The 13,466-nt window shown below is 39.3% G+C and overlaps 1 protein-coding gene across 5 annotated transcripts in view; it reads left to right on the forward strand.

Annotated features, from left to right (window-relative positions):
• Positions 1–13,466, forward strand: part of LOC309689403 (rho-associated protein kinase 2-like) — a 39,421-nt gene that overhangs the window by 13,178 nt on the left and 12,777 nt on the right. For all 5 annotated transcript variants that reach the window (XR_014271354.1, XM_082505794.1, XM_082505795.1 and 2 more), the window contains exons 9-26: positions 472–631; positions 3,521–3,617; positions 3,711–3,790; positions 4,251–4,299; positions 4,395–4,530; positions 5,460–5,551; positions 5,768–6,014; positions 6,908–7,014; positions 7,124–7,283; positions 7,709–7,869; positions 9,213–9,397; positions 9,856–9,925; positions 10,097–10,200; positions 10,721–10,907; positions 11,328–11,421; positions 11,670–11,755; positions 11,967–12,155; positions 13,263–13,428. Coding sequence is in view for 4 of the 5 variants with exons in the window: in XM_082505794.1 (XP_082361920.1) it covers positions 472–631; positions 3,521–3,617; positions 3,711–3,790; positions 4,251–4,299; positions 4,395–4,530; positions 5,460–5,551; positions 5,768–6,014; positions 6,908–7,014; positions 7,124–7,283; positions 7,709–7,869; positions 9,213–9,397; positions 9,856–9,925; positions 10,097–10,200; positions 10,721–10,907; positions 11,328–11,421; positions 11,670–11,755; positions 11,967–12,155; positions 13,263–13,428 (2,370 nt within the window). In the remaining variant the exon portion in view is untranslated. The remainder of the gene's footprint in view (positions 1–471; positions 632–3,520; positions 3,618–3,710; positions 3,791–4,250; positions 4,300–4,394; positions 4,531–5,459; positions 5,552–5,767; positions 6,015–6,907; positions 7,015–7,123; positions 7,284–7,708; positions 7,870–9,212; positions 9,398–9,855; positions 9,926–10,096; positions 10,201–10,720; positions 10,908–11,327; positions 11,422–11,669; positions 11,756–11,966; positions 12,156–13,262; positions 13,429–13,466) is intronic.

Below are 13,466 nucleotides of genomic sequence, written 5' to 3' on the forward strand. Positions count from 1 at the left end.
CTGCTTTTTTTTTTTTTCTAATTAGGATCTATTTTTAGGCTCGAGGGCTTGCTTAGTTTTATCTGATTGGCCCTTTAACACATTTTTGTCTGCAGACTTTTAGAGTCAGTCTTGTGAAAAGAGAGCGCAAAAGGAACCTTCTCTCTTGGCATGGCTTGTGAAAGGTGCTGTGTATGGGGCACAAAGCAAGCACTGTACGGGAAAAGGAGTGGTGTCAGGCTCACGCCAACCTGCAGACTCCTAAAGTAACCAAAGCCAAAATGGACATGCATTTATTCAAATTGCTGAAAAAAAAAATTGTACTCAAATGTCTTTGATGTATTTTAATTTTAAATCCCCAAGCACAGGATTGTTTTCAGTCTGATTTTATGTAAAACAGCAGTTTTCTCTTTGCTTTAACCCTCCTGGTTTGCAACTCCTTCGTTCCCCTTTTTCGCTTCATGACTCTTTCCCTCTCTTCCTGTCTTCCAGCTGTGGCCCCAGTTGTGCCAGAGCTGAAAGGTGACATAGACACCAGTAACTTCGATGACATAGAGGTTGAGAAAGGAGATGTTGAGACCTTTCCTCCACCCAAAGCCTTTGTTGGCAACCAGCTACCATTTATTGGTTTCACCTACTTCAAGGAGGATCAGTAAGTGTTTGAATCTCATATTTTTATTTTACTTTAACTCTGCTTTTGTTCTTAAGTATTTGATATGTTCATGTTTGCGTTCCTTTTAGTTTTCCTTTCTTTTCTTTTTTATAAATTGAGATTTTTGTGCTACAAAGCTCAACGTGTGTAGATATTTTGCAACGGGCTTTTAGAACAACACTGTGCTTAAAATATGAGAGAAAAAGACAGCTTCACGCCCATGCCTCACCAGTCAGACACTGCAGGCCTGTTAAAACTCCACACTGCTGCCTTGTTCTGACAGCCTCTTTAACTGCCCTTGTCGCCTGTGATGAATCCTGCTTTGTAAACCCTGTTTTTGTTCAGCAAAAAATAGAATGAAACAACACTTGCAGGTTCAACCGCCGTTAAGGCAGCAATCACCCAAACAAAGCTATTGTGTTAAAAATGGAAGCGTTTATTGTTCAAGACATATTATCTGGATAAAATTCACTTTATAAATGGCTAAGGCAAGTTGGTTGTGAAGATCAAAAACGCCCACAGTTTTCTAATCGTCATACATGAAACGCTGTGCTCACAATCCGTTTCAATAGATTAATTTATACCCTTTAAAGATCTGCCATAATCACACAAAGTCAAGTCTCAATAAGCAAAGAATCAAAAACAAAATAGAAACTTCACAAAATAACTCAACTTCAAAAGATAAAGAAACAAACCTGTCTTTATCACAGCTGCTCATCCACGCTTCTGGACCTAGTCAGTTAGATGAGCTTCAGGTTACCTTTTCTGTACCCGTAGGTACATTTGGTCTTCTGTACATGAGTCATCTATGCTCACATGCACATTTTCAAAATAAACCCAGACAGCAGGTATGCTGAACGCGTTCTCCACCAGAATAAGATATCATTCTCTCTCTTTGCAACATCATTAGTGATCATTTTTCGTAGCGTTAACAACAGCTGAGCCAGTCATGTGCGTGGGAGACTGAGCCTTGAAATTTGTTCTGTGGTTAACCAGCCGGTGCCCCTTATCACCAGTCATTTTCTTGACCAACGTCGCTTCCATCTGGCTACACAACAGTGCAGCTATTCCCAAATACCACAGGAGCTGCTTCTGCAGTAAAACAGCTCAATTAAATGGCTCATGTGTTACAATCAGTGTTGGTCAAGTTACTTGAAAATAGTAGTTATTAATTACTGATTACTTTTCCAAGAAAGTAATCCTATTACTTTACTGATTACGTGTTTTTAAAAGTAATTAGTTACTTTATTACTTAGCATGATACACAACCTGAAAACATTATAAAGCAGACCTTTCAGCCCAATTTTATTTTTTCTGCATAATCCATCATATAAATTGAATCAAATGAAAAAGTCCCTTATTAAAAATTGTTTTATTAGTTTAAATCTTTTAACTTTATGCACATTGCATCAAGAAAAAATTAAATCTGAAGAAATTTGTTGAACATTTAAACCTATTTTCTACATATTCCTGCATATGTGTTCACACTCGCTCTTTCAAATAGTAAAACACGGCAAAAGACAAATAAAGTCAAAGATTTAATCTATTGTCACCTGTTTAGCAGGAGTGGGGCCGGTGGAGGTTTGTCCGGTGTCGCAGCGGTCATGTCAGTGGGGGGATCCGGGGGTTTCCCTGTGAATTTCACATTCCCGTGGCGGCTTGCTAGGTGCCTGCTCAGATTTAAAGTTTAATTTTTCTCTGTGGAAAAAAGTTTTCTTCCCACGCAGAGTGTACAGCGTACTCTAATGTTTTTGTCACTTTGTACAGATTAAAACTCAAAGTAATGTCAGTACTTCCAAGCTTTCGTACTCTCTCCCGCACTCCATATTATCCATTGTTTATCTACACACGTCTGTTGCTGCCACAGACGTCGCACGTTCATACGTCATGAGACACTCTCACAAACAAAATCACGGTTTAGTAACGCAGTAACGCAGCGTGCTTACGGGAAAGTAGCAGTAATCGAATTACTTTTTTGCAATAACAATCCCTTACTTTAATCTTTACTTGAAAAAAGGAATTGGATAGCACATTACTGCCCATCTCTGGTTACATTTAACCGAGGGGAGCTGAAAAGGTTTGAGCAGTAATGCTGTAGACTTAATTGAAAGCTATTTGTAAGTAGTATAAAATGATCAGGCTAATTATAATTCTTACATATTTCCAGAAAGGTTACAACAGCGGATGAATCTGCTTGTTTAATTTAGCAAAGATTTTATGCTGGATGCCCTTTCTGACAAAACCAGTTATCCAACCTCACGGCCGACACTAAGAGTACTCTAGCATGTGTCTCCTTCCGATCTTGATTTTTTTTTTCTCATGTAAAAGGTGAATGCGTTGTATGTGAGTGCGTACTCGTACCTTCAGTCTAATTGCGTATTAGTGTGTACCTTTTCTAAAATCACCCTTAATTTGTCTGTGTTGTTAAGCACAGGTATTTTTATTTTAAAAATTCACTCTGCAAAAACTGGTGTCATAAAAAGGCTTTACATAGTTAAGTTGTTATTCAGCCCCTGTGGCCAAGTCACTCAATAATTCCCACCACTACAAGCCCACCGAGATGGTTAACAGTTGGCAAAAAGTGCGTGGGTTGGAAGATTTCTGCCAAGACACCAAAAAGATCTCAACACTTTATTGCTTTTTCCACTGTGTATGGTTTCAGGATTAGGCTTATAGGGATCACTGTAAGTGCTTTCTAAGCTCTCTAATGTCACGTAACACTGGACAAAAAATGTCTTTTAATGGATCTGGTTGGGACAAAATGTATCTCGTGCTTGTAGAAATGTGGACCTGATGATGGTGTGTGATGCTGTCAGAGTTGGAAATCCACCTGACGTTGACTCAGTTACAAGCATTCATGGTTATTGACCGTCCATCTCTCGTTCTCAGGCTGCTAAAGGGAAGTAAAAGCAGTTCTGCAAAAGATTCAGAGGACTGTGAGGAAATCTCAGAGGACAAGGAGAATTGTTCAGACAATAAGAAAGAGGTAGTTTTCTGTTTTGTTTGTTTGGGGGGGAGAGGTGAAAATGAAAATCAAATAATGCTATTTTTGTATTTACTCATCTGTCAATTTGAGCAGCTGCAGAAAAAGGTTTCCCAACTGGAAGAGAAGCTCGACAATGAGATGCAGGCCAAAGATGAGCTGGAGCAAAAGTGCAGGTAAGATAAAACATATGATCCTGTTTGATAAGATAAGATAACCTTTATTAGTCCCACACGTTGGCAATTTGTTTTGTTACAGCAAAAAGTGGACAGTGCAAAGTTATATAGCAAAAATTAGCTATATGTTAATCAGCGTTCAGTCAGCTTATTAAATGTCTTGGTTAAAAGGTTTTTAAATTAGACATCACCAAAGGATAACTGGTTTCCCTGAAGAGTTTTTTTATATGGTGTGTCACTTCCTTCCAGATATATAGAAGTGTTTTGTAAAACAGGAAGTGACATCCCATCCTCAAAGCTGCTTTTAGAAATCCCAATATTAGGAGACGTTAAAGGAAATCCAAAAGCGGCAGAGAAAAAAAAAAAAAAAGCAAGAAGAATTTCAATGTATAAATACATTTTTGAAAAGACAATTTTTAACTAATTGTGAAAAATTTTAATCTTTTTTTCCACCACCCAGAAATGCTACCAACCGTTTAGACAAACTCGCCAAAGAATTAGACAAGGAGGTAAGAGCGGGTGCATTTCAACCATGTACCTGATGGGATAAAGAAGGTCAGAGTTTGTTTCCACTCGTACTGTGTGCGAATTCCTCTCTCATCAGATGAACAGCAGGCAGAAAGTCGAGGCCTCACTGAGGCAGCTGGAGAGAGAGAGAGCTCTGCTGCAGCACCAGAGTGCTGAGAATCTGCGCAAGGTGGAGATCGAAACTGACAGGAAACGCAGCCTGGAGAACGAGTGTGAGCACCTATGAACAAATGTAGAGTGCTGTGCAAAAGTCTTCAGCTGTCCTTCATTTCTTTACATTTTGCTTAAAAGGAGCTTCAAAGGAGGACTTCTTATTTTATTTAAAGTGATTTTGAGCAGTACTACAGAAGTTTTGAAGTTTGTTTTTTTTTGTCGTTTCTTCTTCTTTTTTTTGTTCTTTTTTTTTTTGCTCGTCTTCAGTCCAGTCCTTGTACCCGACCATTTGTTCATTTTGCTTTGTTTTTTCGTTTAAGCTACGTAACACTGGTTCTTTAAGCCTGATGATTCACAATCTTAAGTTGCCACTTTGTTACGAGCAGCCACAAAATCCAAAACGCATATGTTTTTCGTTTCTTTAGTTAAATCTATGAAAAATTCCAAATATAAAATGAATAAAATAATATTTCTGCACAAACAAAGTGCAAAGCAAAGAGCTTTTAACCAAAAACGTGATGCATCACAGCAACGAAAGGCAGCCAACATCCACAGAAGAATTTCTAACATCCTTCATAAGTCTTGAGAAATATTCCTGAAGACTACTTAAACTATAAGAAAGTTTGTCTAAGGGAGTTCAGGCTGCTTTGAAGAATAAAAGTCGTCACGCCGAGCACTGACTTTCAAGCTTGTTAGAAGTGTACAAACTGTACATGTTGCACCCATTTTCCTACTAAAATCTAAGGAGTTGCTCAAGATTATTGCACAGCACCAAATCTAAACATCAGATGTATAACTTGTGAAATATCTTTCCATAATTTTGGTTGTCATTTGATTTTATATTCGACTCAGGCAAGTCAAATTGTGTATTTATATGTCAGGCTCAGAAATATTCATAGTTGTGGATTGACAGTATTATAATATCGTATGGATGGATGAAATTTTTTATACTACACTAACTAAAAATGACTTTGTTTTTACTCATCAGTGAACAACCTGAGGGACCAGCTAGAGGATCTGAGGAAGAAGAACCAGAATTCACACATCTCAAATGAGAAGAACATCCAGCTGCAAAAACAAGTGAGGGAAGCTTTTTAAAGTCACCTAACATGGTGTTGTCTTTCTCTTATTTTCAATTTTCCGTATCCCTGCACTTTTTTTTTTCTGTGTTTAATATGTGTTTTTATTCATGTTAATAAAAACATACCAAATTGGTAATCCCTAATTCTGAATGCCTTCAGCATAAAAACAATTTCATCTTCTCGTTATTTATTTTCCTTCCCTTAATATCCGTAGCTTGAGGACGTCAATGCTGTGCTTCAGGCTGAGCAAGAGGCTGTAGCGCGGTTAAAGAAGAGTCAGGCGGAGGTGCAGAAACAAGCCCAGAGCCTGGAGGTTAGCCTCGGGGAGATGCAGGAAAAGTGCAGCCAGCTTGAAAACAGCAAGATGGAGCTGGAGAAGCAGCTGAGGGGGCTGCAGGCCGAACTGGAGGAGGAGAGGAGAGGCCGCAACATGGGGACAGAAACTATTAATGACCTACAGGGTGAGACGTGGCTCTCTATTACACTCTGACAGCAAGAGGTATTAACATAGTCGTAAACAGATTTAAAGGTTATGTGAGTTCTGTTTGGACTCTCTTGTTGGTAGCCAGTTGTAGGTAAACTACAGCCTTCATTAGCAATGTTCAGAAGTAAAATTATGTTAAGCTATAGTTAATCTTTTTTTCAGCAGTTACCTCATCATCAAGCTTTGATTTGTTTTGTCAGATAGTTAAAGGTCATCGAATGAATACCTCTGCAGTGAAATACTGATTTACTCACCCTAACCACAGGTAATCAGTGTGATCTTTATACTCCCTAAAAGTGGCTGCAGTAAACAGCAGGAAAAAAAGATGTTATGCAAGTTGGAGTTGAAGGCTCAACATTAGATGTGAATCACTTTTCTGGATCGGGCACTGGGAAATGTCTGATCATAGGTGGAAACATCTGCTCAAAAGCCTGAGAGTGAAGCAAGTGGCCGTAAAAGCCAAAGGAAAACCCAAGCCAGAACCTTTTGTGGAAACTTAAGCATGCTCACTCCTGGCAGAGAGGCCACTGGCTGAGGTCAGAGGGGATGTACGTAGACCACAGTGTTACCTGTTTGTTGTGATGCCTGATGATCCCCCCCACCCCATGTCAGAATCTCTGTGTGGGTGGAGTCAGGGAAAAGAAACACTGAGTGCAATGTTTTCTGCATATTTAAAGATGTATGTGGGCTGGGATATTATGTAATGTCTGAAGCTGAACAGTTCAGGCACAGTTTTTAATTTACGACACGTTTGGCTCAACACTGTCACATCGTATAGAGCCTCATTATGGTAGCATCTTGACAAATAAAAAGAATACATGTAATAAATGTTATTCATTCTTTTAAACAATTCCCATTGCTCCATTACAGGACGCATCTCAGGGCTGGAAGAAGAGGTGAAAGAAGTGAAGTCATCTCTTTCCAAGGTCCAGACTGAAAAAAAGGAGCTACAGGAGAAGCTCAGTGAGCTTGAGAAGGTTGTTTTTGATTACTCATTACAAATTTCCAAATTGAAGGGAGAAGTATTCCTCCTTTTGTTCATTAAATAAGACACTACGACTCCAATATCCATTTTTGACCCTTTAGAAAAAGAGCAACCAAGAGATCGACCTTACGTTCAAGCTGAAGTCCCTGCAGCAGAGTCTGGAGCAGGAGGAGGTAGAGCACAAGGCCACCAAAGCCAAGCTTGCTGATAAAAAGAAGACCGACCAATCCATAGAGGAGGCAAAGTCCGAGGCCTTAAAAGGTGAGGAAGTGGGAGGGAGGAAGAGGGAATGTTGATTGGAGAGTACTCTCAAATGTAAAAGTGATGGTTTACACCGTATTTAACTCACCTAACCAAAGTAAGGGATTGCCTTAAGCAAAAGCCAGTCATGAAAGGGAAAAGGTGACTTCTGCTGCTTTTAAAAGCTGTTGAAGAAACAAATGAAGGGTCGATTGATGTTAAACATTACTGACAAATAATTCTAGTTCATTCCCAGCAGGTTGACAGAAAACTCGGAACAGACTGATGTTTAGATTTGTTGCTGATTGTCCCTCTCATGCTAGTCCATTTAATTCATGCCACAAGCAAGTTTACTGAAAGACAGCAATGATCTGGCAATACTCCAGTGTCGAGTGCAGTGTAGATTGTCCTGCTGATGTCTTTCCTTGCGATTTCCTTCGGTTCAGAGATGGAGTGCACCCTGCAGGAGGAGCGCAGCTTGAAGGTGCAGGTGGAGGGAAAGCTGCTGCAGCTAAAAAAGGACTACTCCATGCTGGACTGTGATTACAAGCAGGCGGAGAACAAGCTGGATGAATTTCAGGCACAGAAGGAGAAACTTTCTGAAGAGGTTTGTCCCAAATGAAACATGAACGACAAAGTAGTAACTTTAGACATTGTTTTGAAGAAATGATCCTACATCAAATATTAAGAGTTTCAATGTTACCCATTTTAGCAATCTCTAAAACAACAACCTCACAACAGCTCTCATTTACTAACGGCGTGTACGCACAAATCTGTTCATGAATCGAGCTCACAAATCTTTCATACACAAATCAGTTTTAATATTTTTAGATCTGAAGGTTTTTTTTGTTTTTTTTGTAGCATGAACAAATTTACATGTATTTCTGATCATGCATACAAACAAATGGCCTGGCTGTTCTAGGAGTTTTAATCATAAGTCTTTAAAATGAATACTGCTGCTACTACTACTACTTATCATTGTAACCCTTATTGTTATTAATAATATTATTGTTTGGTTTCTATTACTACCACACCACTTTTGGGTCATTATTTACAGTTTTCCAAGTCCATAAGCCATAAAATCCTCAAAAAATAAAATAAAATACTAAATGGAAACGACTTCCATCATTTCTGGATATCATCACTTACACTGTCATTTCCTGGCACTAACCCAGATGCTATTTATTTATTTCTTCTTCTTATTATCATTATCATTTAATATTTGAGGATTTAAACATTTTTTTCTAACTTGTGTCACAGCGAGCATCTCAAAACCTTTTACTAAACCTGAAGTTTTCTTTCCCACTTTTCATAAATCCAACAGTACTTTTTCGCACACTTGTTAAAATTAAAGTAAATTAGGGTGTTTACCTAATCCACTCAGCAATGGATTAGGTAAACTAATCCATTGCTGTGGAAAAACAAAGCAAACCTGAACAGAATAGATAAAAGTCAACAAAGTAGCAAATGAAGGAGAAAATCTGGTTCCATTGTGTGCAGTGATCATGACTACAACAAAGAAGGTGTGCCATGGAAAGAAATCGTGCCTTGCAATGCATTCAGTTGGTATTATCATCGTTACAGTATGTATACTATGTATATAATAATCATCACACTGCTTGACGTAAACTTTCTAGACTGTTGAAATTTCACATTGTGATTTTACTCACTGAAGAAAAATTCATTTGGGGGTAAAATCATATTCTGCACCTGGTCATGGCTTTGACTGAACAAAAAAAACATTATCACAGACTTAATATCTACATTCTGTGGTGATGAATGAGGAAAGCTAGGTGGGTGACCAACGGCCTCTTGTAATGAGCATTTGATTTTATTTTCAAGCATTTTGTACAAAGTGGTGCTCACTTGTTCTGAAGCTATACCCTCTGTGTCTAACCAGCTACTAGTAGGATTAACCACTGCTTTGCATCCCTGCTTGTGTCTTTACAGGTGTTGCACCTGACCTCACGTCTGGAGGAGGAGATGCACAAGCGGAGTATGAGCCAGAGTGAACTGAAGATGCAAAACCAGCAGGTGTCTGTGCTCCAGTCTTCTGAGAAACAGCTCAAACAGGAACTCAACCAACTGTTAGACATGAAGCAGATGCTGGAGAAACAGAACCAGGAACTACGGAGGTCAGACACATGTCCATATCCTGCATACTTGTTCATTTTAATTTCAGTATATACTGCAGCTGCCCTTAGGAAGTATTTAATAGCACATACAGTCTTCATACTACTTTTGATCCTCTACATTGCAGAGGATTGTGCATCAAAATGCCCTGAAAAGCATGATGGCTCGCTTTATGCAGAATGCAACCACATGCAATTGCACAACTTGGTACTTTTAAAATACAGTGTACTCGAACATACTAAATCTTTTTCTGGCTAACTAAGTAGGTAGTATGAGTATTGGACTGCACCCATGATATCTAATGAGCATAATATGCATATACAAATATAGCAAGAGTATTAGTGACTTTTTAATGTTGTTGGCAAGTCTCATTCATTTCCTCTGATTTAAAGGCATTGCTTTGGCTCTGGTGTTCAGTTGGCCTGCAGCAATGACTGACAGATTTCTGGTCCTGTTTCAGGGAAAAGCAGGAGGCTGATGGCCAGCTGAAGGAACTGAAGGACCAACTGGAGGCACAGCACTGTTTCACAGTAACTCTTTCTTTTCTTTTCCTTTTTGTGCATGCTATCTGCAAACAGCAGTGACAGCCAAATCACTTCAGTTGTACATTTAAGTGAATTGGCTTTCCCTAGCTCCTCACACGTTTACTCTGTAAGTGTAATCTAAAAACTGATTGGGTCTACATGATTTCTTTATCAAAGACCCTTTACAAGACGCAGATCCGTGAGCTGACGGATGAGCGTGATGAGAAGAATAAGCTGTACGAAGAGGTGCAGCAGCAACTGGCAGAATACCAGGAAGAAAGGTAACTGTGGCTGTTGTGCTTTGATAAGCCGACTCTGCATTCAGTATAAAAACACTGTAAACACTTAATCACCAGATTAGTATGGAAATTGACATAAGCAGCAAAAAACGAACCATTCAAACTTGCAGTTTTTAAAGTGGCAGTTAAATATGTGTATCTCAACTCTACAAAATTCATTTTATCTGTACTTGAAGAATATAGCAGTCTTCTCACATTAGTGTCATTTCCCTCGTTCAAATTAATCTCAGCCAAACAGAAGGACACGACCTTTCACAGACTGAATGAAGCTGAACCAGATTAGCAGCTGTCCCAGATGCACTCGAGCCAAACATTATTGTGGACATATAATGCTTTCAAATTCAGCAGAGACAAAAAAGTCCCAGAAATATCAGTGCATGGTAGCACTACAGGCTGTTGATTTTTAGGTAATAACAGCAGGGATCTTCCTGTCTTTCTAGGATTTATACAGCTCTGGTAATTAATAAGATAATGGTAATTCATGCTCTCTTTCCCTCTGCAGGAAGTCACTGACAACCCGGCTGGAAGAAAGCTTGACCAAAGCAGACGCTGAGAAGTTGGCTCGTTCTGTCGTTGAGGACCAGTTCTCCAATCTGGAGAAAGAAAAGATCATGAAGGAGCTAGAGATCAGCGACATGATGATGAGGCACCAGCAGGAGCTCAGCGATAAGGAGGCCACCATCAGCTCGGTAAGATCGGCTCAAGTTTTGTTTGTTCGAGCCAAAAAATGTTTGTTAGCTGTTTGGATGAAGTCCCTGCCTGCTGTTGCTACATTTTTTTGTAACTTATCACCTTCTCAGAAAATCTTGACACTTCTGTATACCACTGGTTGTAGCTAGAAACTCTGCAAGGTATCTTTAATGCCCTGGGAAATATTTAGTTATGTCAGTAGCAATTTACCCTCAAGACCATCATTTTTGCAACCACATAAACTATTAAGAACAATAAGAGTCACTAATGTTTGGCTTGGCTTTGTTCCCTTTTATTCATTCTGGAAAGCTCAAAGTACATTTTGTTTTGAAATGAGTTAAAGTATTCTTGTCACCTGACTGCTATGCAGAGTATCCACTGATAACATCGCCTCACCTCTGCTCTATCCACCTTCACAGCTGGAAGAGTCCAATCGTACGCTGACGGTGGATGTAGCCAACCTGGCCAGTGAGAAGGAAGAACTCAACAACCAGCTGAAAGAAATGCAACAAAGTGAGCGTCACTCTTCTGTAATGAGCAACCGATAAAACAAATTTCTATCAAGAAGTCATTTCCTCCAAGTTATAGAATGTGTGTTAAAAGTTGGCATTATTTACGCAGATAAAGATGTAAAATTGTCAGAAAAGTAGCCACTGTTGTGTTTATCGAAAAACTGAGTATTTGTCCTGTAAATTGTTAACCAAATTTCTGAAACATTGTGTTAAGAAACATGTATGAGTTTTGATTTGCTATTTTTATAGAACTCCAGAAAGCAAAAGATGAAGAGAACTATTTCAAAGAGTCCTTTGATAAGCAGCTGTGCAACGAAAGAACGCTAAAAATTCAGGTGTGTGTCTGGGTGCCTGCACAGGTCTGGAAAGTCTGCTACACTTTATTTTTTGCATGCTACTCTTGGTTGTGTTGAACTCTGGGTAAAAGTTACTGAAACATATAACATATTGCTGCAGGCTTTCCTGTTGAATTTACCAGGCTTGTATTTATCATAAATAGATCTCTGTAAAAGTATATATTACATGATTAATTTTTTTTTCTCTCAGGCTGTGAACAAACTGGCTGAGGTGATGAACAGGAGGGAGAAGGTGCGGGGAGGCCACCAAGGCACTGACACCGAGGTGCACAAGAAGGAGAAGGAGAACAGGAAACTGCAGCTGGAGCTGAAAGCAGAGAAGGAGAAATTCAGCACCGCCATCGTAAAATACCAGAACCAGCTGGCTGAAATGGAGGCGGTCAGTACGCCCACACTCCCAGAAAATAAATGCACGGCGTATAAGCAGATACATTTGCCAGAAAGAATCAGTGAGATACTGAGAGAGGCTGAATGTTGATTACCAATTAAAATTCTTACTGTAGAGAAGGAGACGGACAGACAGAGATGCTGGGGGGGAAAAGACTTGGGATTTTCTAGAATTTCTCAATATTTAGTGTCAGCTAGAGATTTGGAGTGCTTTCTACAGGACCTGAGCTGAGAGTGCATAGAAGATGGATGAAGCTTTATTACTATCTATTGGTTTGTTTACTTTTGTTTAAAAGCCTCAATTTTTCTATTATTTCCCTCAGCATCTTGGTTTTTTGAAGCCAGAAATGGCCATATTTGAATGAAAAGTGTTTGAGGGTTGGTAGGGATGGCCAATTCATAGTGGTAAATTCCCAAATAATACTCGGTGGATCACAGACTTCTTGGACAGTTTTGTTTTTGTTTTTTTGTTCAGTTAACCACACACACGGAGACCAAAATATTTGGCTGATTAATTGCATTTAAAATGCTTCCAAGGCTACCGACAGCCCCAAACACAGACAAGAGCTCCATTTAGCGACTTTGTGAGCAGTACTGTCAATCAGTGTTGATGGGTATTGTCGGCGGCAGCATGGACACCCAACTTTGTGAATACAGTAAGTCAAGAACGAGGTGATGTAGGACTTTCAAATTGATATCTTAAGTGCATCCACTAGGAGGCTGAGGAGTAGCACTGGTGTCCATTAGTGTATTTATTTTAAAACTGTGGAAGTTTAACTACTAATCTCTAATCATCTTTATTTCTGCTGGAAAGTTGGGCACTTTCATTCTGCAGATGGGCTCTTTTCAAGTCAGCTTCAGGTGGCCATTCAAGGAATTGCAGCTTGATATGTTTTGGGTTTTTTTTTTTAACTTCATTTAAGATGCTATGAAATTGTATAGGGGAAAACATTTCTCCATGTAGATCAAACTGAAAAAATATGCACTTTATATTCTTGGAAGAAAATATCCATCGTTTCTGTGTTTCTAATTATTTCCCCAATATTCTGCATTAGAAGTGAGAAAGTGAGTTCAGCTAACAAGCTGTTTGTTTATTTAGCTGATGGCAGAAGAGAACCAGATGCGTCTAGATCTTCAGATGACGCTGGACAGTAAAGAGAGCGACATTGAGCAGCTGCGATCCCAGATCACATCCCTCAGCATTCACTCTCTGGACTCCACCAGCATCAGCAGTGGCAACGACTTGGATTTAGAAGGATACCCAGGTAGACCCTTCATCCTGCTGTCATCATCGCAAAGATTT

Source organism: Aulonocara stuartgranti (genome assembly GCF_965226115.1).
Source record: "Aulonocara stuartgranti genome assembly, chromosome: 15".
In the NCBI taxonomy this organism is placed as follows: domain Eukaryota; kingdom Metazoa; phylum Chordata; class Actinopteri; order Cichliformes; family Cichlidae; genus Aulonocara; species Aulonocara stuartgranti.